This window comes from Canis lupus, chromosome 16, assembly GCF_003254725.2.
Source record: "Canis lupus dingo isolate Sandy chromosome 16, ASM325472v2, whole genome shotgun sequence".
In the NCBI taxonomy this organism is placed as follows: domain Eukaryota; kingdom Metazoa; phylum Chordata; class Mammalia; order Carnivora; family Canidae; genus Canis; species Canis lupus.
In genome coordinates, this window is record NC_064258.1 from 6,783,096 (window position 1) to 6,810,010 (window position 26,915).

Genomic DNA, 26,915 nt, shown 5'->3' on the forward strand with positions numbered 1-26,915 from the left:
GTGGCACCTTGTTGAGACAGCCGCTGGGCCTGGGGTGGTGCTCTTCCTATAAGGGTCTCAGTTGCGGTGAGGATGGTCCCCGAAAGCACTGGGAGTGAAACCACAGTGCCTGTAACTGTTCTCCTCTCTCAAGGTTGATCTTCTGAGTCAGTACAATGCTTCTGGTGGGAAAGAAATAATTTGTTGGACATCACAGGACTCCCAGACACCCTGAAAGCCCCCTGAAAATAAATGTTTGTAAATGTGTCTTGTCATTTAATAATATTCTGTGAAGGTTTGTTTTCTCTGTTCTAGGCATTGGCCTCTGCTGGGAGACCTCTGATCCCTGCCTTTTCTCAGAGAAAAAAAATTCACTTTTTCATTCTGGCAGGATCTCTCACAAAAACATTGCAGGATATTTCCTTCTTTTGATACTTCCTTTTGCCTTTATTTTGATCTAAAATCAGCTCAAGTCCTATCACTCATGTGAACTTGATCCTGAATAGTGTAATACACACTGATTTTTTCTTTTCTCTGAATTCTACAACATAAAGAATTAGCACTGAATCAAAACTTCTTATATACCTGTTTTGTCTCATTAATACTTTGGCAAATTCCCCAACATTTGGGATTTCCAACACCCTTTATATTTGTTTTGCATTCCCAAAGCAGAATAGGCTCAATTAATATTTCCTGGCAGGATCGTGTATGTCTCATTCCTAAACTAAACAAATGGATACTTACTCCTGATGATTGTGATTACAGGTATGGCCTGACTCATTCTTACCACCTTCTGTGTCACAGGGTACTCCTCTGATCAGAAGTTTCCAACACAACGGTATTGGCCATTTAGGGAACCTCAGAAAGATTTATTTTTTGTCAGTATTTTTCTCTTTTTCAGTTGAATGAACAGGATCCAAACTTCACCAACTTTCTCTTGAATCAGCACATGGATACTAAAATTTATCTAAAGAAAGGGTTTAGAATGTGTGAATGACCTCTAGCGAAATATCAGTCAAGAGCAAAGACATGGGGCAAAGTAGCAGAGTAGGGAGCAGGTTAGGAAGGGGAGGAAAGACCAATGAACAGGGCCTCTCTGGTGTGAATATGTGAGATACGTCTCCTCTAGCTGGGGTGGGGTCTCATGGTTTTAGGCTGGGGATGACACATAAGGTTGGGTTGGTTGGGTTCGGAAGGCCCCCTGAGTTTTAAAGGGCTGGTGAATGAGGCCTGAGAAACATTGCTCCCCTGGCCCAGGTGTGCGCCTGTGGCCTGGGTTCCTCTTTAGAGACTGCCTTTCTTCTAATCGGCACAAATGTGCCATAGGAGCCAATGCAGCTCAGCCCTGAGTTAAGGTCACTTCCCCATGATCTCTGTGCATCTTGTGCAGAGAGGATGTGGCTGTGGAGCACTGTGGCTAACTACTGGCGCAGAAGTACACAGATGTCTGGTTGATGCGAGCAGACTCCAGAATCAAGGGGAAGGCATCCTTCTTCTTCCTCGAGACACTGTACCCATAAGGGATGTCTCCTGTCTCAACACTGTCAATATTATAGGACCAGTAGAGCAGCCGCAACCCCAGACCTGGGTCTTGTCGATACCAGAACATTCTTTCATGGTCCATATTCTGTGAACATTTCAACAAAACTTTCGCTCCCACTTTTTTGATGAGTTGTCTCGGGGTTTGAGTCACTTGTGCGTTCAAAAGGCCTATGAGAGAAGAGCAGAGGATGTGACTCCAGAGGCCAGGAAGCCTAAGGAAAGAAAAGGCTCATATCAGGGCCTGGAAATAACAGCACAGGGGTTTTCCCCTAACACTCCACACTCACCTACTCCCAGGAAACAAAAGGCCACACCACAGAGGAGTCCGATCCCCATGGCAGACTTGAGGCAGGACTGGCTCCTCTCAGGCTCAGGCTGGAGGCTGGTTGTCTGTGATGTCACTGTCCCTGCCCACGCTCACCATCCCTTAGTCATCTTCTAGATTTAAGAGAGTTTAGAGTTGCCAAAGTGAAAGCCATCTCTGTCTCACGTGGCAGTGTGGGTGCATGTGTGCATGTGTGTGCGTGTGTGCGCGTGCCTTTGTGTCTGTGTGTGTATGTGTGTGTGCAGAAAACAGCTAACACAATAGGTCCCCTTAGAAGGACCGGCTCTTGCAATGTAGGCCCCAGGCTGGCGTCTGGGAACTTGGATTTCAGGAGTGTTCCTACCATTGAGTAACTGGTAAGTGTTGTTCATTTTGCCTGGACTGCTTGCACAAACATTGTAGTGTATGCCAAACACCCACTTTGTCTCTTCAAGTCTGCAATTTGGGTGTGTGTTAGGCAGAGAGTGCCTGTGTGATCAGCTGTGTTACTGTTCCAGGGCTGCCCCGATGTACTACGAACCGGGTGACTAATCCAATGGAAACTGCTTTTCTCACTGTTCTGGAGGCTAGAAGTCCAAGATCAAGGTGTTGGCAGGATTGGTTTCCCAGCGACCTTGCTTCTCGGCTCGCAGCTGGCCTCGTCCCTCTGCCTTCACACAGTGTTGCCTCTCTCTGTGTCTGTGTCCTAATTACCTCTCCTTATAAGGACACTGGTCATATTGGGAAAGGGCCACCTCCACGACCTCATTTAACATTAGCTACCCCTTTAAAGAACTTATCTACAAATACAGTCACATTCTGAAGTACTGGGTGTTAGGACTTCAATATATGAATTTTGAGGGGACATACTTCAGCCCATAACACTAGCTTCCAAAAGTGTCTAGGATGCTGAGCCTGCATCTTCCTTGCTGGGGAAGGAGTGCATCCTCCGGGGAGGGCAAGAACATAAGGAAGTCTCCATGGATTCATCCAAACTCTGGCTGGTTTCTTTCCCTTCCAATCTGCCTGTGTATCCTAGCGAGGTCTGGGTAGTAAGTCTTAACCACATGGCCTGAAATGCGGGTCCCCTAAAGTCCTTCTAGTGAGTCTCAGGAAGTGAATCTCCACCAGCAAGGATTTTCTTTTCCTGATCAATTCCGATTAGGAAAGCATTACTGTCCTCTGTCTGTATTTCTCTCCCTCCCTCCCTCCCTCCCTCCCTCCCTCCCTCCCTCCTTCCCTCCCTCTCCATATATTTTTCCTTCACAGCAATTTTAGTTTTTCATACAATCTTATTAAAGAACAAGAATTACCACAAGTAATGTGTTGGTTACAAGGCAGGCTTTGGAGCTACACTGTCTGGGTTTGAAATTCAATTCTGTTGTTAATTGGCCATGACCAGAGGCAAATTCTGGGTCTCAGTGCTCTTATATGGAAAATTGGACTAATAAAAGTATCAACTATTAATAAAAGTACCAACCACTGTAAGAACGCAACAGATTGGTACGTATGAACTGGTTATATCATCGCAGACCTCGATAAATCCAACCTTTAAACCCATGAAGTCTTACTACTACTACTGTCATTTACTGAATACTAATTTTGTGTCAGACAGTGTGTTAAAATTCTCCACTGATATGATTTCTTGTACTCATCCTTATGTTACCGTTTTGGGGTAAATCTTCATCCATCTTTTTATTTTTCTTACATTTTTTAAAAGATTTATTTGAGAGAGAGAGCATGCAGATGAGTGAGGGGGAGGGACAGAGGGAGAGGGAGAGAGAATCCCCAAGCAGACTCCCCACTGAGCACAGAGCCCCATGCAGAGCTCAATCCCTTGACCCTGAGATCATGACCTGAGCTGAAACCAAGAGTCAGACACTCGACTGACTGAGGAAGCCAAGCGCCCCAAATCTTTGTCTTTTTAGATTTGCCTTCCAAAATGTTTCTGCAGGAATTGTTTTTCAATGAATTCAAAGCAACAAAACTGAAAGCACACTTGCTATGCCCTTTTAGGCCACCATGGATATTAAATTGTGGCTCGTTACCAAGCATCCTACAGCTTTCCTACTGTCTCTAAGCTTCATGGTACTTGTGTAATAGGGACCTCACTCAGACAGCATCAGATCCTGCTCACTCACTAGGAAGGAAAAGCTACAAAGCCCAACATAATTCTGACTTAGCCATCAATTTATTTTCTCTGAATTCCTGGTGAAGTTCATAACCAGAAGTGACCAGAAGAAATATGCCTAACTCTGGGTTCTGGCTCAAATTCTATCTTCATGTTTTGCTATTCTCTGCTTTTGAAATGATTAGCTTTAGCATTTAGGGGATTTTTATCAGATGCCTTAGTAGCCCTTATACTAAGTGCCATCCAGAGCACATCCTCGTATTCAGGTGGCATCTCATATTGCAAAAATTTACCAATTCCTCAGTCCACATTTCTTATCTGTCTGTCCTAAAGTACACATTTAGTGTGCTGAAAGTATTTAGTTGTAGATATTTCTGTTCTAATTGTTACTGATTTGCCTTCATAGATATAGGTACATCGAGGTGTGAGTCTTCCCATAAGCAATAATCTCATTCCTTTTATAAAACACTTGCCTTTTCTGTCCATTGTGTTGGTGGTGGAGACACAATGGAGACATAATGGAGACATGATGGTGCCCACATGTGCAGGCTCCCCCTGGAGATGTAGTGGAGACAGTAGGGTACCAATGATGGGGTGCAGTCACTAGAGGTGCAATGTCTGCAAAGAAGAAGAAGAAGAAAGAAGAAGAAGAAGAAGAAGAGGAGGAGGAGGAGGAGGAGGAGGAGAAGGAAGAGGAGGAGGAGAAGGAAGAGGAAGAGAAAGAAGAAGGGGAGGGGTGCAGGAGGGAGGTGAGAAGATGAGACATCACAATCAAATGCAAAAGCAAAGATTTAAAAGGGCATTTTCCAGGTAATAGGAGAAGTTTAAATATGATTTTGGCTATGCATAATATGAAGGAATTGCAAATAATTTTGTTAGGTTGGCAATATGACTGTATAAAAATATTATTTTTTAGAGCTTACTAAAATCTGGAATAAAATATTATGATGTCTGGGAAATTGCTTCAAAAGATATCAACCAAAAATGCTGGAGGAATGGAAGATAAAAGTGTGGCAGGTGTTAATTATTGAATCTGGGCGATAGGGCTCATTGTATTACTCTCTCTGCTTTCATGATTGACAATTTTCTGAATAAAATGCTTGAAAATGTTATATCAAGAGGAACATGGAAAGTACGAATTATTTTCATCTAATGCTTCACCTTCAACATGCTTTACCATAGTATTACATTAAGTACCAGGCTCTACAAAGCAACTGGTTTATACTCTTCAAAAGTATTGAATTACAAAGGACAGACGGAGGGGCATTCCAGAGTAAAGAGAAATAACAACTAAATGTAAAATGTAATTCTGGATTGGATTATAGACCAGAATCTGTTTTCCTTTTTTGTTACAAAGGACACTATTTGGACAATTGCCAAATATGAAAAAAGTAATAGATACTGATATAAAAATATAATAATAAAATCCGATTAAAAGTTATTCTGTTTGTGTTATCACCATGTGCCAGAAATCCTAAACAATTTTGGTGATGAAAGACTCCTTCCTTCTGTGTAATATCTGCCCTTCTGGGACTGCCTTAGTTCACTTAGCACAGGGACAAATACCTGGAAGCAGAGAGAATGGCAGTTGCCAGGGGCTGGGGAAGGGGAAACGGGAGTAGCTGTTCACGAGATACCAAGTTCCAGTCTTGCAAGATGATGACATCTGAACAACATTGTGTCTAAAGTTAAGGAAGCTGGAGTGTACATTTAAACACTTGTTAAAAGAGACCTCATGCGAAGCGTCCTTGTCACACACGTGCACACACACAATTTTTAAAAACAGCAAAAAAGGAGATCCCTGGGTGGCTCAGCGGTTTAGTGCCTGCCTTTGGCCCAGGGCGCGATCCTGGAGACCCAGGATCGAGTCCCACATCGGGCTTCCTGCATGGAGCCTGCTTCTCCCTCTGCCTGTGTCTCTGCCTCTCTCTCTCTCTCTCTCTCTCTCTCTCTCTCTATGTCTATCATAAATAAATAAATAAATCTTTAAAAAAAAAAACAGCAAAAAAAAAAAAAAAAGCCCAAAACAAACCCTCAGTGGGTGATTTTGGTGCACATGGAGATTTGTAATTATGTACATGACTATTAATGAAAATAATATCGTTGCATACAGGAGGGGATGCTAAAATATTATTTGTTCTGGCAGCCAGGTAGGCATGATACGCCATGGGTAGGAGGCAGAGGATTATGGCCCTTTCTGCTATTTGTTATGATGAAGAGGAATTCCAAACTAACAGATACTCGGGTGAAGCTTACTTCTTTTTATTTATTTTATTTTATTTTATTTTATTTTATTTTATTTTATTTTATTTTATTTATTTTATTTTATTATTTTATTTTTTTGAAGCTTACTTCTACAGGATCCCTTGGTCAGAGTCTTCTTCTTGTCCTCCGAAGAGCAGTCTGGTGGCAGCGGGCCCGCTTGCCCGCTCTGAGCTCTGTGACGTGGGCAGTTCACATGAGGGGCCTCTCCCCAGGAGAACTCACCTCCCTCATCCCCAGTCACCACAGCTCCTCTCTGGGCCTGGAGCTGATTTTAGTCTGTGTCTTGAAAAGTTTGTCCCTGCAGCTGTGATGGTGAGCGTGTAACAGAAATGGGGCATGTCTAGAGCAGAAATTGGTAGCCTCTGTGTTCAATAATAGCATTATCCAAGTGAAGAGCTTGTCTCTTAGAGAATTTATTCATAAGCTTTGTTATTTAAGCTGCTTATTAAAAGGCTCATAGCTAGGAAAGAGAGATAAGGAAGACAAATCCTGATTAAAATTCTTGAAGGCATCTTAGAATCCTTGCATTGATATTTCTTGAACACTTGCTATGTGCTGGGCACCGGGAACACAGTCACAGACCATGGACACATGCTCCGTGCCTCGCAGAGCATTCATTCCATTCCAGAGCCAGTGGACCAGGCATAATGATGGTTTGGTGATGCAAACATGGGAGGACACATTACCCTAAATCAAAGAACAGATGGCCCCAAAGGGAGATTTATAGCAAACAATAACAACGACACAGTGAAGCTGTTGCAGACCTGAACTGAGATGTATAGAAAGGGTGTGTGTTCGGGAAATGACCAGAGACATTCTGGGGAACATGCGAAGCAATCATGAGATCGGGAGAGTAAGAATGAGTTTGCTGGGTGGGCTTGGCAGAGCAAATGACAGCATGATCAGAGCCAGTGACAGCCGACATGAAAATAATGCTGAATAAGAAGTTGAGCCCCAGAGTAATGAAATCCAGAAGCCAACACCTGAAATTAGGAAGGCAATTTGTCTAGAGGTGGAGTGCAAGTGTTAGATGGAACGTGGGTGTTGGGGAACAGGGCACTGCCCAGGGCTGGTGGCCCATGGCCCTGGAGACAGTCCCCGAAGATCAGTGCATCTGGGTGGAACGACGCTCCCTCTTGCAGGTGGTGCCAGGGAAGCTGAACTGGTACCAGGTGAGTTCTCTTAGGTGGCCTGGGCTGCGCAAGCCCCATGCAAGTCCCGAAGGGAAGTGAGGACTCTGGCATCTCATTCATAGGTGCTGTCCCTACCACTGTCTCCTGTGGGTGCCACCTTCCCCCCTGTGACAACCCTTTCAGTGCAGAGAGGAAGTGGCCGTGCAGCGCTGTGGGTTCACTGCTGGCAGAAGTGTCTGAAAAAGGCTGGACGTCTGAAGGCTGGGAGGAATGCTTAGGCTTATTTAAAAACACACCATATCTCTTAGGGACTTCTCATCTGTCGGGGTTCTTGGCATTGAGTAAAACAGTAACTGTAGCCTCATTCTTGGCTCTTGTCTGAATCAGCACATACTGGTCATGGTACATGTTTTGGCCACAACACAGTCACCCTTTTTGCCGACACTGAGATTTCAGCGACACTAGCATCCATGGACACTGGTGGATAAAGTGAGATGGTAAGTCAAGGGAAAGAGCTTCAGAGGGATGCCAGTGTATAAACCACCAGACAAAGCCTTAATGCAGAGGTCGAGAAACCAAGTTCAAGAACATAGACCTGTGCCCATGAACTACCTATCCCAAGGAGGATGTCACAGCAGGTGAGTTCATGGTGGGGTGTCTGCATTAGCTCTGGTGTTAGTGAAACAATACCTCGTGAGCCCACTTGTAAGGGAAGAGTATATATAGAAAGAGTAGGGTACCAAGGACATTGACAATGGGTGAACCAAAAATTAATACTTAAAAAAAAACTGTGACTAGTGTCCAAATCTGAAAATTCACTAAATCTTGTAGGTATTTCTTTAGCATGAGTGAGTTTGGTTGAGGTGTGAGTAATCAAGAGTAGATCCCATAAAGTAGCTGAGGATACATGCCTCTTCAGAACTCTGTGAACCTGAGCCCTGCTGGTCCTGGGAAATAAGAGTAACGAGCAGGGTAACCTGGTGCCTAAAGCAGGTCCATGTTAAGAATCAGGGCATTGTAGCTATCATCTCTAGGTCCTTGACAGAGGGCTCTAGGTGTGTGGGATCCTACAGAAGTAGGAAGGCGTCTGTCTACATCACGGTCCCATGGGCTCCCATGGGATACAGGGTCACCCAAGATGACTTCCAGGAAATAAGACTAAGTCATTAGATGGTAGATCCCCATTCCAGGGGGAACAATCTTTGAGTTTATAATTTCCACTTCCATCTCCGATTTAATTAGTATAATTCTATTTATATTGAGGATGTGATAAAAGTAGTAATGGAAACTCAACTTAGACGTGAGAAGCAACAATTTTTGTAGTTCAGAAATATCTGAGCCAATCTTTCAAAAAGGAGAGATACGTCCACTGGAAGCCCCTGTGTGTAACAACATAAGGTGCCTCCTAGAGGGAGCTCATCCTAAGATTAGGGCAAGGGGCCTACGGGGTGGAAGACCTAGTAATACAGCCAGTTCTTGGAGGGATGAGTGGATTTGGAGTTCAGCTGGGTTTCCTGCTGGATTTTGCATCCTGGATGAGGTTCTCTGCATTTCCTTATCCCAGGATATAACGACTATTTTGGTGGTTAGTGAGGAATGCATGTAATTGAGTGAGCCTTCATGCCAAAGTCTGGATAAGATATTTGGGATCAAGATGAGGAGCTGTAGTTTTGCCCTTCCAACCCAAAGAAAGAAAAGGAAAAGCTTGAGCAAATTTTTCTTCTTGTGCTTCATTAATAGAGGTGCCACTCTGCAGGAGGCTCTACCTGGGAGGGATGTTGGAGCCTGTGGGCAGCAATGATGAAGTCTGCTGTATTGTGCTGCATGGCAAATGAAATGGTACAGAGCTGAAGCATCAGCAGTGGCTGGCAGGTATTTTAGGGCCCACCCGAAAAAGAAAAAGATCCCATGGGAACAGTGGTACCCAGGGAGGCAACTTCGTCATCAGGGGGACATAGAGCTCAGGGGCTGGAGTAGAAGAATAGATCTCTGTTAGAGCACACGATCTGACTTGCTTGGATACACATATGAAAAACCCTGGAATCTCCCCAGACTATGTGTAGGAGAGGACTTCGCGGGGCACCTAGATACTGGACTAGTCAGAGGGGTGTTGGAAAGAGGATCTTGAGACAAGACTGATTCACTCATTCATTTAACACTACTACTGCCTTCAGGGACTCTGGTAAGTACGGAGATAAGCAATAGAGGCATGATCCTTATTCTCTTTAACCTGGATATTTATGACTGTAAATGTTAAACAATAAACAGTTGAGTGTGTTGACTGCCATCAGGATAGAAGTTCAGGCTGTCATAAGAGCACAGAGCAGAGGAAATGACCCAGCCAGGGATTCAAGGAAATCTTTCTGGAGGAGGATGTGACTTCCGAATTAGCATCCAGAGGAGCGATCGGTCAGGTGACCGGGTAGGTAGGGAGAGGAAGGGCGCTCTAGGGAGAGTGAACCTTGGTGGTGAACACCCAGCAGTGAGTCAGCAGAGGGCATACGTGGTAGTTGTGGTCACTGAGGGAAAGAGGACATTCACGTCAAGAAGGCAGGTAGGTACACAAAGACCTCGTCAAGGAGGAGCTTGTAAAGTCTTGAGCTTATACTTTATACTGGCAGTGGGGGCGACTACGTGGAAGGCGGTTAAGGAATCCAGGTGAGAGACGTTGGCTGGGCCACAGCGTTGTCACTGAAGTTAGAAACATTAGTAAAAATTGCAAGGGATGTAACATCTGCACGTACGCAGGGTAGGAGATGCGGGACTAGGTGTCTCTGAGAGATGGTGGGGATGACCCCTCCGTTCCTGGCTTGGACATTTGGCCAGAGGGCGGGACCATTTGCTGAGATGTGGAAGAAAGAGGGACGTCAGATTTTGTGAATAACTCAGAGCGTGCTCTTCCCCCCGGGGCAAGCAACCGGGAATAGGACGTGGAATATGGGACAAGGTTTTGTTGAGTGACTGGACTGAAAATGCGGCGTTTGGTTTGGGCAACAGTGAAGCCCAGTAAGGAGTACTGGGGGTGATAGTAGTAGTAGTAGGGAGACAGGATCACAGTGTGCAATCCTGTTCTATCCTGTTCTAGGAAGAGAGTCCCTTGCCCCTGGCAGTAGACCTACCGCGGCCAGCGTGTCCTACCTCGACTTGGACAAGCACCTTAGTGGTGAGAGGCCCCAGGAGAGCAGCACCCTGCAGGGGAGCTGCCCTGACAGCGTCTGCGGAGCTGGGGAGCCCGGGAAGGACAACTATGGGGCAGATGGTGGAGGGAGTTCTCCTCGTGGTTGGGGTGGGGCTCCCCAGGAAGGCGCCTCCTTGTTCTCCAGGTGCCCTTTCTGTGCAGCGAGCATCTGGCTGAGCAGCGCTGTGGATAAACCGCTGGCGCAGAGGTGCAGCGAGGTGTGGTTGGTGCCTGCTGACTCCAGGGTCGGGGCCAGGGGGGAATTTCTCTTCTCTTTCCGAGAGACCCAGTACCCATCAGGGACATCTCCCTTTTCAGTAAACTGAACGTTCCTTGAAGAGTAGATCAGCTTTAGACCCAGCCCTGGGTCTTGTCCGTACCAGTACATAGCGTCGCGGTTCATATCCTGAGAACAAAGCAGTGTCAACTGCCTCCTGGTCCCTGTGATGAGGTATCTCAGGGTCTGGGTCACTCCGGCTTCCACGGGGCCTGCGAGGGAAGGAAACAGAGCTAGAGTCAGCCGAGAAGGGCACGGCCTCTAGAGAATGTCTCAAGATGAGACCTGCAAGGTGCAGCCACCTTGCCCAGGTGTCCTGAAACTCACCTGCTCCCAGGAGACACAGCACCACCCAGCCCAGCAGCCCGAAAGCCGTGGGTGTCCTCCAGCCCCGGGGGCTCCAGTCGGCTTCTGTGGCATCTCCCTCTTTGCAGCTACTTGGCCCCCATTTTCGGGAGCGAAGCCACTTCCCTTTCTCGCGGGGCTGAAGGGAAACACAAGCGACTGGTGGTGGCCGCTGTGGGCTGGCGAGGCTTATGGTCACCAACATTTATTAGCCTTGCTCTCCTTTGAGGCTAGCAGGACACTCTTGTCAAACTTGGAGGGTATCTGCATATTCTGAATCTTTATGATGAAAACTGATAGAGCACATTTATCACTTAGAACTGCGAGAGCATGAAACTTCCACTGTCGTCACAGTTGCACTTTGGTATTTTAGATGCCTCACGTCCACCCTGCAGAGGCAAGTCCAAGCATGTTCCTACCCTTGCTTCTCCACCGGCATGGGCATGGGTTTTTTAGCCACTACCTTTTCCAAGAGGCTCGTCTGTAAAACCTCGGACAGGCCCCCAGCGTGGATTAGTTCACGGGTCTGTACCCAGTTCACACTGTTCGGCGCAGGGCTCTATCCTCGTTAGCCGACTACACGCCCCGTAGTTGCGGGAGCTGGTGGCTGCTTTCCTCAAGGTTGGGGTTTGCTATATCTTTCTTCTTTCTCCTCTTTTCTCTGAAGCAGGCAGGGATGACAGCTGCTAACTTCCGTCACCTCACATTTTTACCAGCCAACGTGGTTTCTTCTTCTGCTGCGGGCATGCAACCTCTTTCTGGCTTTCTGGTCTCCACCTGCTGCTCCACGCAGCAGCACAGCTGTGCCCCTGGGTGCTGAGAGTCCTGGGGGAATCCCGGCCGTGGCTGGGGGGCATCAGGGCGTCTCTTCGGCAGTCCAGCTGCGACATACTGCTCCCTTTTCTGGGTCACTGTGTCCTTCCTGCGTTGGGGTGACGTTTGTGGGGGATTGCACAGTGTTTTCCCTCTTGGATACCTTCAAGTTTGTTTTGTGCTTTGTTGGAGCCAGAATATTCTTGGCTGGGGTGGGAGTGGGGGATGGAGGAGGAGGAGAGAGCAGAGACTGCCCTCCCCGCCCCCCCCCCCCCCCCCCCCGCCCCCAATTGCTTCCAACCACAGCCAGGGCTTCACGGAGTCCTTCTCTATTTTGCCAAATCATTGTCATCTCCAGGCAAGAGGTGGGTCCTCATCCCAGTTTGGGGGCAGCACTCACACCTCAGAGATGGCTTTCCTGCTTGCAATCCCCTTCATGCTGGGGGCGCATCTCTGACCTTCCCCATTCCCGGCCAGTGAGGCGCATCTTCTCTCAGGACAGCAACTCTGCCCTGCGGAGGCGTGTTTTCTCTTCCTACGTTGCTACCGGTGTGGTTCCTTTCAGGAAAAGCATGGCAGGGAACAGGCTTGGTTTCACGTCAGCCCTTGGTGTTTTTCTGTTGTCCTGGGAGTTTTCCATATTCTAGCTGTGGGGCAGGTGTTCTCTGTGGGAAAGCAAGCAGCTTTCATTCTCAAGAACCCTCTTCAAGCCAACAATTTCCTTATTACTTAGTAAAGCTTGGCATCCCGAATTTCGTCTTTAGAAATCTTTCACAGTTGACCTGCGTCTACAAAGCTAAACCCAACTCTCTATTTACACCCCGGTCCAGTGGATTTCCCCAGGTTCTATGGTACTTCCAACACCATAGAAGTGGATAATTACAGCTCATAGATTTATAGTTCATCCCAAGCATTCTCCATATTAGATTAACCCAAGAGTCAGGAGGCACCTGATTTTATATTCCCAAACTCCCCCCAACCCAGCAGCAAATTCACTCTCCTCAACAGGCTGCTTCCCTCCTCTGCACCCCATTGACAGGGAGGCTGCTCTGGTCTCTCCTTTCTTTCTCTACATCAAAAGCGATGTTGACCTGAGTCCCTAATAGCCTTAGATCGTGAGCCAATTGCTGTACCTTCCCACTCTTCTGTCCTAGAACCTTCCTTCTGATCTCTCCTTCTTCAGGCCACCACCTTCAAGACTTTGGAAACTTTTCCCCAATGTGCGGCAGGCGTCTAAGTCTGGGAATCCTGGAGATGGCCAGGAGCCCTGAAACATCTCCCTCCATCTTTTGTACTTTTTGTACTTTAATGTAATGTGTTCCGTTGTGTGCTGTCCATCTGTCCATGTCTCTCCCAGGACTTCTTCGGTGTCTGCTCTCGGCCTCCCTCCTCGGAGGCACTGCTTAGCAAATCTGTTGCGTCTCCCAGCCGTCCTTCTGGGCTAACAGTCTCTGGACAACAATATCTATGCCTGCCTCTACTCCACTAAGGAGCCATTTCTGAAAAACCCCTTTAGGAGAACATTAAGTGCCCTTTAAGTGCGCAGCAAAATGTCTCCTATGGCTGATCCAGAGCCCAGTTATAGACTCTAGAATGTTCACTACACCTCAAATCCTGTTTTACTTATGCTCAGGCCCTTGGAGTTGTGAGGAAGTTGCTCTGCCCTCTATATTTTCATGTTATATGATTAACCTTTGAAAGATCTCATGAGAGACTTTTATATAGTGAGTTCTCTTTTAATTGGTGACACGGTGTTCAATTTTATCAAATGTTCCCCTTTATCAAGATCTGAAGTGAAACATTCATAAGGAATGCGTTAGTGCCCTCTAGTGGAATCTTATTGAAATCGGCAGAAAAAAAATGGTCTTAAAGAGGTTCACATTTCATTATTTTTTAAAAGATTATCTATCATCTATCTATCATCTATCTATCTATCTATCTATCTATTTATTTATTTATTATTTATTTATTTATGAGAGCAAGAATGAGAGAGATCACAGAGAGAAGAAGGAGAAGCAGACTCGCCACTCAGCAGGGAGCTCAATCCCAGGTCACGGAGATCATGACCTGACCCAAAATCAAGAGTTAGTTACTTAACCCACTGAGCCACCCAGATGCCCTGAAGATGTTCACATTATATTTTAAAGATTTTATTTATTTATGAGAGACACAGAGAGAGAGGCAGAGACACAGGTAGAGGGAGAAGCAGGCTCCCTGCAGGGAGTCTGATGTGGGACTCAATCTCCAGTCCCGAGATCATGCCCCGAGCCAAAGGCAGCCGCTCAACTGCTGAGCCACCCAGGTGCCCCTGCCGTTTACATTTTAATCTCCACAAACTGTGAATGTTTGGATTCAATTAAAAAGGGAACCAAGGTGCTGCATACAATTAAGGTTACTAATCAGCTGGTCTTGATCTAGGGAAGCCCAGTCTAATCACATGGGTCTTTGAAAGAAGGGAACCTTTCCCAGCTGTGTTTGGAGGGGGACCTGGGTATGGAACAGGGTCTGGGAAATGGAACATTGCTGGTTATGAAGGTAGAGGAAGCAGGTCATAAGGCAAGGGCATTTGATTCTTTTCTAGAGCTTTCAGAAAGAAACATAGAGCCCTGACAAAACATTGATTTTAGCTGAATGAGACCGGTATTGGACTTCTGATCTCCAGAACTGTAAGATAATAAATTTGTGTTATTTCAAGCCATTGAGTGTGTGTTAACTTGTTCTAGCGTGCAATCACCGAGACTATAAATTCATAGCGAGATGTGGTAAGAAAGCGATTCAGGGGCAGCCCCGGTGGCCCAGCAGTTTAGTGCCACCATCGGCTGGGTTTGTGATCCTGGAGACCTGGGATCGAGTCCCATGTCAGGCTCCCTGCATGGAGCCTGCTTCTCCCTCTACCTGTGTCTCTGCCTCTCTCTCTCTCTCTCTGTGTCTCTATAAATAAATAAATAAATAAAATATTAAAAAAAAAGCGATTCAGATGGGGAAAAGCGAAGGAAAGGCTAATAACTGGGTGCTGATGAGCATCCGGGCCATCTTGTGGGTGGGGGTCAGGCCATGCAGCAGAGGCTCTGTGCCTCTTGGGTTCGCCATCTATGTGCAGAGGATGTGGCTGCATTGATAAACTGCTGGTGCAGAGGGACTCAGGTATCAGGTTCCTGCTGGACTGTTCAAGGGTCAAGGGGAGACCATTCTTCTCCTTTCTCTCTCTCTCCCTCCCTCTTTTTCCTTCTGCATACTTGAGTGCCTTTGTGTGGTCATCTTGCAGGGGGATGGAAGCTGCAAAATGTATAGGCTTCTGTGGCTATGCACAAAGACAACAAATTCTACTTTCCTGCCATTTGGAAAGTGACATCCTCCCTGCCGGCCTCAGCCACCGCACCTCGCTGGTTCTGTGCCACTTAGCAGAGGCCACGGAGTGCACTGTGCCAGCCACGGATGGTCCCACCAAAGGCAAAATTCTTCTCAAGAGAATAGGCCCTCAGAGGCTGGCAGTAACACCTGCTGGAACATTCTGATCCAAAGCCTGTGCAGAGGAGGCATTTGCAGAAATGGAGCATGCCAAGAGCAGAAACTGGTAGCATCCGCCTTTAAAAACAGCATCATCTGATTCAAACTCCTGTCCTTAATATCCCTTTGCCTCTTCAGCTTCTCCCAGAGTGGCTTTCTTCAGCAGCAGCCTTCTTTCAGGGGCTCAGAAGTAGGGCCCCATGTTGGTTTTCTATTGTTGCTGTAACACAGGATCGCAAACCTAGTGGCTTAAAAGAACACAAATTTATTTTTGTGTACACCTATTGCTGCAGGTTAGAGGTTTGACACGAGTCTCATTGGGTTCAAATCAAGGTGTGGCAGGGCCATGTGCTCTTCTGGAGGCTCTGGGGAGAATCTGTTTCTTTGCCTTTTCCAAGTCCTGGAGGCCACCTCCGGTCTGTCTGGGGCCCCTTCTTCCATCTTTGAAGAGAGCCACAGCAGGTGGCATTCTTCCCACATCACTCTGTAAGGACCCATGTGTTTAATTGGGCCCACCCGGATAATCCAGAACAATCTCCCCGTCTGTCTCAATGTCAACTGATTAGCAAACTTAACTGTATCTACAAACTTGATTCTCTTTTACCATGTTGTAAGGCAATATATTCACAGATTCTGAGGATTAGCAAATGAATATTTGGGGTGGGGCATTACTTGGCTTATTAGGAACCCTTAGCTAGAAAAGGAAGGTAAGACTGGGAACTGTTGAAATGTAAGAAATATAATTTTTAGGGGGAGGAGAGGAGGCAAGCCCAGGGCCCAGTCCTCTTAGACATTGCTGAGCCATTCTATCGTTTCCTTTAATGGACATATAATGAATATCAATTATGTGGCAGGTGCTGTTTTAGACTATGGAAATACATGAACAAAAAAGATGACGTGCCTGTCTCCAAGACGCTGATGATTTTTCATATTGATGATTGACTGAACTTGTGTGCCACGCACGAAGGAAGATTCTGGGAAAGGAATGCTGGAAACACGTATCTTCTTACCATAAAGATTTTGTAATCACTTTAATTTGGCATCTGCAGAAAGGAAGAATTGTGGAAGGTGTAGTGGGAGTACAGAGGAAGGAGCCCACGATCTTGGGAAAACAGAGCACATTTTAGATAGTGCTATTTCAAGTAATATTTTGAAGAACAAAATGTGTTTGTCAGATGGGCCATTCAAGGGAAATATTATGTGCTAGAGTTCAACGTTGCTAGAGTAGAGCATGCGAGAACGTGAGTGCTAGAAGGTATGGTGGGATTTTCTAGTAGGGTTGTCATTTTACCTTATATATGCAGGAAGTTTGTCCACCACCAGACACCTCTGTCCTGGATAGTTTACTTATGTCTCTTCCCAAACTCACCACCATCCGCAGGGCTCTGCTGGCCTGTATCAAGCTTGGGAGCAGAGTATACACATGCTTTAAATGCTGGTAAGCATTTGGAGACAGAGGGGCAATTACTTTGTGTGTCGGAGGCTGGATCTGGTCAGGTCATTTGGTTTCCTCCTCCTCTGAGAAGGCCTGAAGAGTCTGAAGCACTGGCCCATTCCAGCTACGTCCAGCTCACTGGGTCTGTCCTTCCCAGTGCCCGACTGTGATGGACTTAATGGAGAAAGGGATCTGTAACTCAAGAAGGAAAATAAAGAGCTCTTTATCCCAGACTCTCATGAGAACTTGACATTCTAATACAAAGATGTCTTTTTGGCAAGGGATTTAATTTCTTTCCTTTCCAAATACTAAAGGAATCATCATATGTTTCTTTGCATGATAATCAGTTTAGATTTTATATCTGTTAGACCACAGAGGGCCACGGAAAGACGAAGGGGAAGGGAGTGACATGGCCAGAGTTTTGCAATTAGGAAAGTTGCACTTGGTACTGGGATGCTGATGCTTCATTAGTTGGGGGAGGCTGGAGCCTGAGACATGGATAAAGAGGCTACTAAACTTACCTGTGGAGCTGATAAGAGCATAAACGTGACAGTGTTGCACTGAGAGAATGGATGAAAAGAAAACTTATGTGGGAGTTAGAAATCAAAGCTCTTGGAGAAAGAGTGGGTGTCCGGGGTAAAGGAGGAAGAGAAATGTAGCACAGCTTCAATCTCATGCAAGTAAATGACTCATACTTCAATTCACCAAACCAGGAAACCAGAGAATAGCTTGCAGGGCCAAGATGACATATATCCAAACTCCAGGGGGAGGTGTTCAGTTGGTCTCCTGAATGGACTTAAGTTCAAATTAGGAATCAGGGTGAAGAGGATGGATCTCGGTTTCATTTATTATGAAGTAAGGTTCTTGTGCTCCCAGCCCCAATCTTGGGATGGCAGACAGCAGCCAGCTTGTAGAGAAAGACAGGAGACTGATGCCATCTCAGAAAGTACCTTTTCTCTCTAAGAAATTAACTTTTCTTTCCTCTTCTAGTTATCAGTCTCTCCAACTATGGCAGCAGGTGGCAATTCAGTCCTGCTTAACTCATTAATACTTAGGCTACCCCAAAGAGAGTTCTGTTGTCTAATCATGGAAGGGGTAGGTCAATTCATGAGAAAGACAGCTTGCCCCCCAAGACACTGATGAGTGTTCAGATGATCCCCAATTTCTCCAGGAAACTTTCACAAATTGGCTGATAAAAAAATTAAAATCACACTAGATATTGTCTTGTTAATTGGATCCTGATATTTGTTGTTTTCCCCAAGGTCTTGCCTTGAGGTTGCTAGTTTTCTGACTCATTGGAATTTCAAAGGATTGTGCTCCCCAAATAATCAATCAACTGAAAAGTTATGTCTATGTTACCTCAAAATTCATAGGAACAAAGCTCATTGTAGATTGCATTCCCTTTGCCAAACAATTTTATTCTCTTCTAAAAAATTCTCTCAACCTTCATTCCATCCCTTTCCCTGGCAGCTGTTCTGGTCTCATTTCTCATCCTTTTCCTCAACCCATGGAGTAAAACAAGTTGGTTTCTTACCCTGAGGCTTTGGTGTCCTTCCAGTAGGAGCTAGATCTTTCCTCTTTATCTTTCCTTTGTATAATTTCCCTTTGCTCCCTTTATCAAACTCCAGGCCACTCTACTTTTATACTGTGTCCTTGATAAAACAGTAGGAGGAAAACTTGATCTATTGTGTCCAGGACTCAGAAATCTCTCTCAAGTAGTTTTGAATTCTAATTCAATGTATTTGATTGCATCTAATTCTCTGTATTTCTTGTCCCGATAATCTTGGCATTTGTTCTCCTTTGGTGTGGTAGACAAGATTCTAAGAACAACCTGCAGTGCCCCTTGCCTGTGAGTAATCCCCTCCCCTTTTGAGTGTAGGAGGTACCAGTAAATATAATAAAACCTCGCTCCTGTGATTGAGTTACATTGTTTGGCAAAAGGGATATTATCCACATGACCCTACCCGAACCTAATCACATGAGTGTCCAAGGCACAGTTTTCTCCAGCTGGTAGCAGAAGGGGAGGCCACAAAGCTTTCAGACTATCAGCAGGATTTGATGTGCATTTCTGTCTCTGAAGGTGGAGAGAACAAGGGAGACTGCAAGGAACTGTGGGCAACCCCTAGTGACCACAGGCAAGGAAACAGGTGATTGCCATACTCACTCCTACCACCACAAGTAACTGAATTCGGCCGATAATAAGAATGAATGGGGAGAGGAGTGGGCTCCAGAAGAAATTGCAGCCTGATGACACCGTGGTCTCAGCTGACCTTAAATAGAGACCCACCACCCTGGTCTTCCGACATGCAGCACTGTGGGATGATAAATCAGTGTTGTTGTAACCTGCCTAATTTGCACCATTTGTTATGCAGCAACAGAACATAAATACAGCTGGTTATCACCCAACATTTTCCTTTGGGGACCTACACAGTGACCCTGTTGCATCTCTGTCTACTCAGAATCATAGGTTTTGATTTTAAAAATTACACTTGCATCTACCCAGGTGAGGTTCTGCTCCCTAATAATCCCTGTGAAAAAAACACATTTCTTTTGTCTTATTACCTACCCACCTCCCCTCCACTAACTTTTCCCTCCTTCTCAGTAATCCTGAGCCCACGGGTTGTCTGAAAACTTGTCTTGACCCTCTGTTACTCAGGCTCGGGATTCTACATCTGAGGAAGCCCCTCTGTCCTAGTGAATTTCCTGTATGACTCCATCAGTCATCGAGAGACACCATCGTAGAATCTTTGAAGGATCTTTGTTAATCTGAGGATTTTGTTCTTTACTTGATCAGAATTCAGTTTTTTTTCAGAATTCAGTTTTATCAAAATTTTCCCTGCATCTGTATTTGAAAATTGAAGTTTACCATAGGAAATAGGATACTTTAGGTTAATGCTCTCTAGTCTAGCACAATATCATCAGCCAGGGGTAAAGACTTGGATTACAACAGGAAAGATGTCTTGGAGGGGAAAAAAGAAGTAAGGAATATTACAGTCAAGGCCGGGCTTCGGTTCAATTTTTGTGAGAAAACTCCTAATTTGAGTCAGGAATCTTGAGGGCAGTGTTCCTTCACTCCTTGGTTGGCTCCTTTCTTGTGCAGAGAGGATGTGGCTGTGCAGTGCTGTGGCTAACTGCTGGCACAGAGGTACACAGATGTCTGGTTGGTGCTGGCAGAGACCAGGGTCAGGGGAAAAGATTTCAGCTCATTTCGAGAGACATCATACCCCTCAGGGGCATCTCCTTTTTCAAAGTTGTCAGTACCAGTTGAGTAGTAGATCAGCTGTAGCCCAAATCCTGGGTCTTGGCGATACCAGAACATTGAAACATGATTCATATCCTGCAAACACTGTAGGGTTAATTTCTTTCCTGTCCCCAAGATCCTATGTCTTGGGAACTGATTGACCAGAGCATCCTTGAGACCTGTGGCATAAAAAAAAAAAAAGTGGCCAAATAAAGACACAGCCCCGGGAGAGGGGTCTGATGCTACCATCCTGAAGAAACTCCTCTAGTTGGAGCCCTGGAAACCTAGTGGCAGGTGCCCGGGACTCACCTACTTTGACAAGACAAATGACAACACAGCAGAGCAACCTGTTGCTCATGGCAGCGTCAGATGAAGAATGCTGTCCAGCGCTGTGATGAATTTAGTCTCTGAGGCCAACGTTCTTCGTTTGCTTCCTGGCCAGAGACCACACCCTCCTTCCTCACTGCTTCAGAAAAGAATCAAAAGTCTCTTAGACTGAACAGAATGTGGCTGGTTTCATTTGTCTCGGTCACATGATTGTTTATGATGTTCTTTTAAGGAATGAGCACTTTTTACCCCTGTGAACTCTAATCTCCTTTATATGCTATATCCTTAGTAATGTGGTGGGTTTGTGTCTTTTGAATTTTTGCTAGATTCTTATGGTACGTTGAGGATTGTTGCATGGACCCTTGAGGCTTCCCTCCAAACACTTCTCTGGAAACTTTCCCATTTCATTCTTCTACCCAACTTGAGATTTTACCATAAAAGCCCTCTAATCTTCAGCCAGCCTTATGTTATTCATTTCCATGAGTTTCTGCTCATTAATCTCGGTTTTTGTATAATGCCTGTGCCCCTTCTCTCTCTGTGGGCTGCCTCATAAGGGAGTGAGTGGTATGGTGGGGGGAATGGGGCAACTAAGTGTATACACACAGGAACATCTGGGGGGTGCCTAGAACTCGCTCTGAGGTGATTTGGATCTGGTGTACGATCTCCTCTTAACTGGAGCTTCCTCCAGGCAGAACTGGGTGCAGACATACAGTATGCACCCCCTTGTAGCTACTGATCCCTATGAGTGGTCTAGTAACTGCTCTCAACACCACTTGCTTGGTTGGGGGGAGGGAGCATTCTTGGGAGATTGTGAGATGTGAGTCGCCACAGATGAACTGAAGTTCAAATGTCGTAGATGTGGCTTTTTGCTATTTAACATTCTTTCTAGGAAGATTTTTCCCCCTCAAATTCTAGGCCACCTGAGGGTGTGGCTGTAGATTTCTATAGATAAGCTGCTAGCAAAGAAGCATGAAGATGTCTCTAGAGCCTGAAGAAACCCTCCTTCTTCTTCTAGGAGACACTGTGTGCATCAGGGGATCATCTTCAATGTTGCCAGCAACAAGTGAGCAGTGGATCAGCTGTCACCCCAACGTTGGGACTTGGTCATACCGGGACATTCTGTTATGAACAAAGTCCTAAAGACATTCCACCCCCACTGCATTCTGTTTTATATCTAGATTCTGGATCACTCTAATATCCAAGTGACTAGTGGGAGAAGGATACACAAGTTGTAAGCAGTGTCCACCAGGAAGGCCAAAATTTTGGCCATGAAAAAAAAAAAAAAAGCCTGGTGCTAGAGCCTAGAAATCCCAGTTTATGATTATTCCTAATGTGCCATGATCTTATCTGCTGCCAGGAAACAAAAAGCTTAGTGCCCAGAGGAGCCTGATCCTCAGGGCAGGGTAGGAGGAGCATGTCTTCTTCTAGCTCTCGTCAGCCTGTGGGTGGTTTGCCTCTGATGTCACTGTGTCTGCCCACACCCATAGTCCTGAGTCCCGCAGAGATGGAGTCTTTCTTCCCCCTCACAGAGCATTACTCAGCTAAGCTCAACTTTTCTGGGCAATTCAGAAACAATTGTTCTTTTGGGTCTATACATGCTATTCCTTTGCATTCTTTCTGAATCAAGCTTAGTTTTTCATCCACAACATTCTTTAATAACCACTATTGCCACTAGGTTAGCAGTTAATCTGGAAACTTCTAGAGGGAAGCTTCTTGGATCTGAACACCGGTTCTGCCTCTTTTAACTATTATCTTAGGCAAGTAAGTGGGCTGCCTCATGCCTCGATTGTACTATCACTGATTTGTGCCAATAAAAGTGTGTATCTGACAGAGTTGTGAAGAGCGAATGAGTTAAAGTGTTAAGTGGTATAACAATGCCTCGTATATAGTAACCACTCATTAAGATTTAGCTCTCAAAATAGTTAACTAATAGTACTGCTACTAACGTCATTATTGACTATTGAGTCAAAAAAAATTTTTTTGAGTCAAATTTCTATGCTGGGGATTTTGTTAGGCAATCCACATACATTTTCTGGACCAAATAAAACCTCTGGGAGCCAGATATTACTGATTGCATTTTAGAGACTAGGAAACTATCTTTAGAGAGATTCGGTAATGTGGCAAAACTAGAAAGTGACCAGATAAGTCTAATCCCAAAACTGGTAGTATTTTCAACAATTAGTAATGAATTTCTCAAAGATTCTCTATTTCTCTTCCTTTCTCTTTTAAGGGTTTGATGAAAGCCTCATTCCTGCGGGAGTTATTTTTCAATTTACCCTAACTTCTGAATCTAAAACCACATGTGGTATACCATCCCCTATCTGCCTGAAATGCAAAATATCCTTTACTCTCAGGGGTCCTAGGCTAGCTCTGTCTTTTCTTGTTGAAAACCTTGAGCACTTCACTCAGCATAATAAGTCAATCAGAGAAGGACAAACATTATATGTTCTCATTCATTTGGGGAATATAAAACATAGTGAAAGGGAATAAAGGGGAAGGGAGAGAAAATGAGTGGGAAATATCAGAGAGGGAGAAAGAACATGAGAGACTCCTAACTCTGGGAAACAAACAAGGGGTGGTGGAAGGGGAGGAGGGTGGGGGGTGGGGGTAACTGGGTGACGGGCACTGAGGGGGGCACTTGATGGGATGAGCGCTGGGTGTTATGCTATATGTTGGCAAACTGAACTCCAATAAAAAAATAAAAATAAACAAAAAACAAAAAGAAAATGCAAAACAAAACAAAACAAAATTCTATTAACCCAAAATAAATGAAAAGAAAAAAATAGAGACTTAAGAGATATTTCAGACATATACATTTACTCATTTATGCCACAAATATTTTTGAATGCCTGTGATTTCAGGAATGAGGAAGGCTGAGATGAACAAGATAGTTTTTTGTTGTTGTTGTTGTTTGTTTGTTTTGGGAGCAGCTCACTCTTTATTGATGGAAGGCTCTGGGTCACTTGGAGCTGGTGTATGTGGTGACGGCCTTGGTGCCCTCAGATATGGCATGCTTGGCCAGCTCCCCAGGCAGCAACAGACGCACCGCCGTCTGGACCTCTCAGGATGTCAGTGTGGTCCAGCCCGAGTACTGGGCCAGCCGGGCAGCCTCGCCAGCCAGCCGTTCAAACACATCGTTCACAAACGAGTTCATGATGCTCATGGCCTTGGAAAAGATGCCGATGTCAGGGTGCACCTGCTTTAGCACCTTGTAGATATACATTGAGTAGGTTTCCTTGCACCGGCTATGCTTTTTGGACTTTATCACCAGAACCATGGCCTCTGCGGCCTTCGGACTGCGGCTGCTGCCCATGCTCGGCGCCCATCCTCCTGCTTGTCCTCTTGGCATGCACAGTCTAAGGGGGAGATGGACATGAATTAAATAATCATATACATAAAGGTCATTGTGGAAATGTTGAAAATGTGCCAAAGGAGTAGTAGTGGGTGTGTGTAGGGGAGAGTTGACCAAGTCTGAAAGCCAGGGAAGGCTTCCCTAAGGAGGGGTATTTAGATAAGGAGAGTTAATCAGATGGAAGTGGATTGAGAATGGATGACTAAGAGTGTTCTAGACAGAAGAAATAGCACATGAAAAGGCCCTGTGGCAAGAGAAGGAAGGAACAGGGTTCTGGAATGGAAAGGAGGGCAGTGCCACTGGTGTAGTATTGTTTACCTTCCAAAATATATAAAATAATCTAAATGTTTAGTACGAAGAGAGTTATTAACTGAATTATGATGCTGCTGTAGAAGGGCACTGTGTAGTCACCGAAATGGTGTATAAATCTATGTATGCAGGAAATACTCATAATATTGATGAGTAATAAAAACAACTTGTTAAACTGATTACTGATATTGATAACTAATAAAAACACACTGAAACAGTGTAAAAAAAAAGAAAAAAGAAAAAAGAAAACCTTGAGCATGTTTTTATCAGGTAGCTGATTCAAGTTCTTTTTTTTTTTTTTTTTCTAAATTCTCAATTCTTGGTAGATTTCTAACATCCATTGTTGGCCATTTCTGGGTTCTGTCCTTTAGTTGTCCCATTACTTACTTCTGAACAAGTTTCTTTTAGCATTTAGCAAGTTTTACGTGATTCCAAACACTTTTTTATCACACGAATCATCCTTGTAACCAGGTTGGTCTCTTATTATAAGAATTAGGAGAGAATTCTGAAGAACCTTGTCTTCCTATAAACATTTCTGTTTGTAGTAAGTATTTCATCCAACCGAAGGTATTTTTGTTCTAGATATTTCTGCTCCTTTGGCTACCAGTTTGCTTCCAATAGAGGAGATAATTTCAAGGAATGTGATTCTGGGAATGCACATACTGCTAAATGCACCATAAACTCTCCTCCCATCTTTCATTTTCATCGTTGCTGCTTTGTTGCTGGGATGGTGACAGTGCATGACTTTCTCTTATAGCCATGAGCTATTGTTCTGCTTAGACTTTCTATCTGCATTAGAGTCAGTTTTGTGAAGCTGTATTTTCCTAAAATATGATCCATTTAGGCTTTGGAGTCATTTATAAAGAAATGTACAAAATATTGTTTTAAAAAAATGTACTCTGTTGTGATAATTTCCCTTTGTCTTTTTTTATTTGGTATATTTGTTCTTTCTGTCTTCTAGTTGGCAAGCAATTTTCTATTTTTCCCAAGAAATTAGCTTATTTATTTCTTAGTTCTATTGTTTCAAAATTTTCTACCTCATTTACTTTTGCTTTTATGTTTATCTATTTATTTATCATCTATCTATCATTCTTTTATATTTACTCTTTCAAATGCTTTTTATTTCTTCCTGTGGATTTGAGATACTGTCAATGTCATATTCTTTCAGCTGGATGACTTTAATATTTTTCTTTAAGGCAAGTCTACTAACTGAAATCTTATTTTTTGCTTATCAGGGAATGTCTTTATTTCACCTTTATTCTCTAAGGCTAGCTTTGTTGGGTATAGAATTCTTGGTGCCTTTTGTTTGTTGCTATAACTCACACTATCTTCTGACCTCCATTATTTCTTCTGAAAAGTCAGGAGTCAGCCATATTGCCAGTATCCTGCACATGAGGAGTCATTTTTCTCATTTTCTTGTTGATTTAAACATTTTCTCTGGTATTTTGGCTATCCAAGGTTTGACTATACCATCTAGATAAGGATCTCTGTGTTTATTGTACCTGGGAGTCATTAAGCTTGTAGGTTCTATTGATTAATGTTTCCCTAATTGATTGGATAATTTTTGGGCTATGATTTGTCCTTCCTCTCTCTCTTGCTCCTCTCTTCCCAAGCCTCCTATTTTTCATAAATTGGTAAACCTAGTGGTATCCCACAAATCTCTAGATTCAGTTCATTTTTGTGTAGAGAGCATTTGCCTGGGCAGCGCTGTGCATGGATCTCCTGACATATATCAATACAGTTCCAAAACACATGAAGTAAAACCAACAGAAATGACAGAATAAATGAGCATATCAAAACTTTGTTTGGTGGTTCCGATACCTCACCTTCAAAAATTGATCATACCAACTATACAGAGAACAAATGAGGGTAAAGAGACTTAAAAAAAAAAAAAGGAAAAAAAAGAAAAACAGTATCAACCAAGTTGACCTAACTGATGGTTTTAGAATAATCTACTCAAAACCACAAAATATGCATTGTTTTTAAGAATATATAGAATATTTTCTAGTATAGACCACATATTATGCCATAAAACAATCTCAGCATATATAGAAGAATTGAGAAAACAGTTCTGATCAAACTATTTAGAAATAAACAACAGAAAGAAATTTGGGAAATGCCCAAATACTTGCAAATTTGACAACATACTCTTAAATGAATCATGGATTACATAGATTACTGAAGAAATCTCAAGGATAGTTATATTTTTAACTGAATGAAGGCTGAAATATATTAAATCATGGAATGCAGTAGGAACTACAGGGATATTTATAGCTTTAAATGACTACTTTAGAGAAAAAACAAAGGCCTGCATTATAATCTAAATTTCTACCTTAAGAAACTGTAAAGAGAAGCTGAAAGTAAACAAAAAAAGAAGAAAGAAGGAATCATAAAGATCAAATTTGGAGTCAACCACATAGAAAACAGAAAAACAATGGGAAAATCCATGGAACTAAAAGTTGGTTACTTGAAACAATCCACAGAATTGATGAACCCCTAGTTAGACTCAACAAAGATGCAGGAGAGAAGTCAGTTTCTGATTGTGGACTGGGCCATTTCCCAGCTTGGTAGAGACTGACCCAGGGTCAACTCTCCACCCAGATGGTTGAGCAGATCACACTGCCTTCTCAGGGCTGAGGAGTCTGGGAAGATTTGCAGTGGCTTTTGTAGTTTCAGATGACATTGGGTGGGGCTTCCTCACCTTTGCGACTACCCTTTTTATGCAGGCTGTAGGTGCCTGTGTAGCACTGTGTATTCACTGCTGGCACAGAGGTACA

General features: G+C 44.3%; 1 pseudogene and 4 gene segments (V, D, J or C); all 5 read right to left on the reverse strand.

Moving 5' to 3' along the window:
- Nucleotides 1-26,915, reverse strand: part of LOC112650920 (T cell receptor beta constant 1-like) — a 198,284-nt gene that overhangs the window by 37,357 nt on the left and 134,012 nt on the right.
- On the reverse strand, nucleotides 775-1,967 carry LOC112650918 (T cell receptor beta variable 28-like). The segment is given in 2 exon segments: nucleotides 775-1,689; nucleotides 1,809-1,967. Coding segments are annotated over 2 exon segments (342 nt in total).
- LOC112650914 (T cell receptor beta variable 27-like) lies at nucleotides 6,308-12,159 on the reverse strand. The segment is given in 2 exon segments: nucleotides 6,308-11,021; nucleotides 11,137-12,159. Coding segments are annotated over 2 exon segments (645 nt in total).
- LOC112650917 (T cell receptor beta variable 28-like) lies at nucleotides 20,037-20,640 on the reverse strand. The segment is given in 2 exon segments: nucleotides 20,037-20,329; nucleotides 20,460-20,640. Coding segments are annotated over 2 exon segments (342 nt in total).
- Nucleotides 23,437-23,910, reverse strand: LOC125752629 (histone H2B type 2-K1-like; annotated as a pseudogene).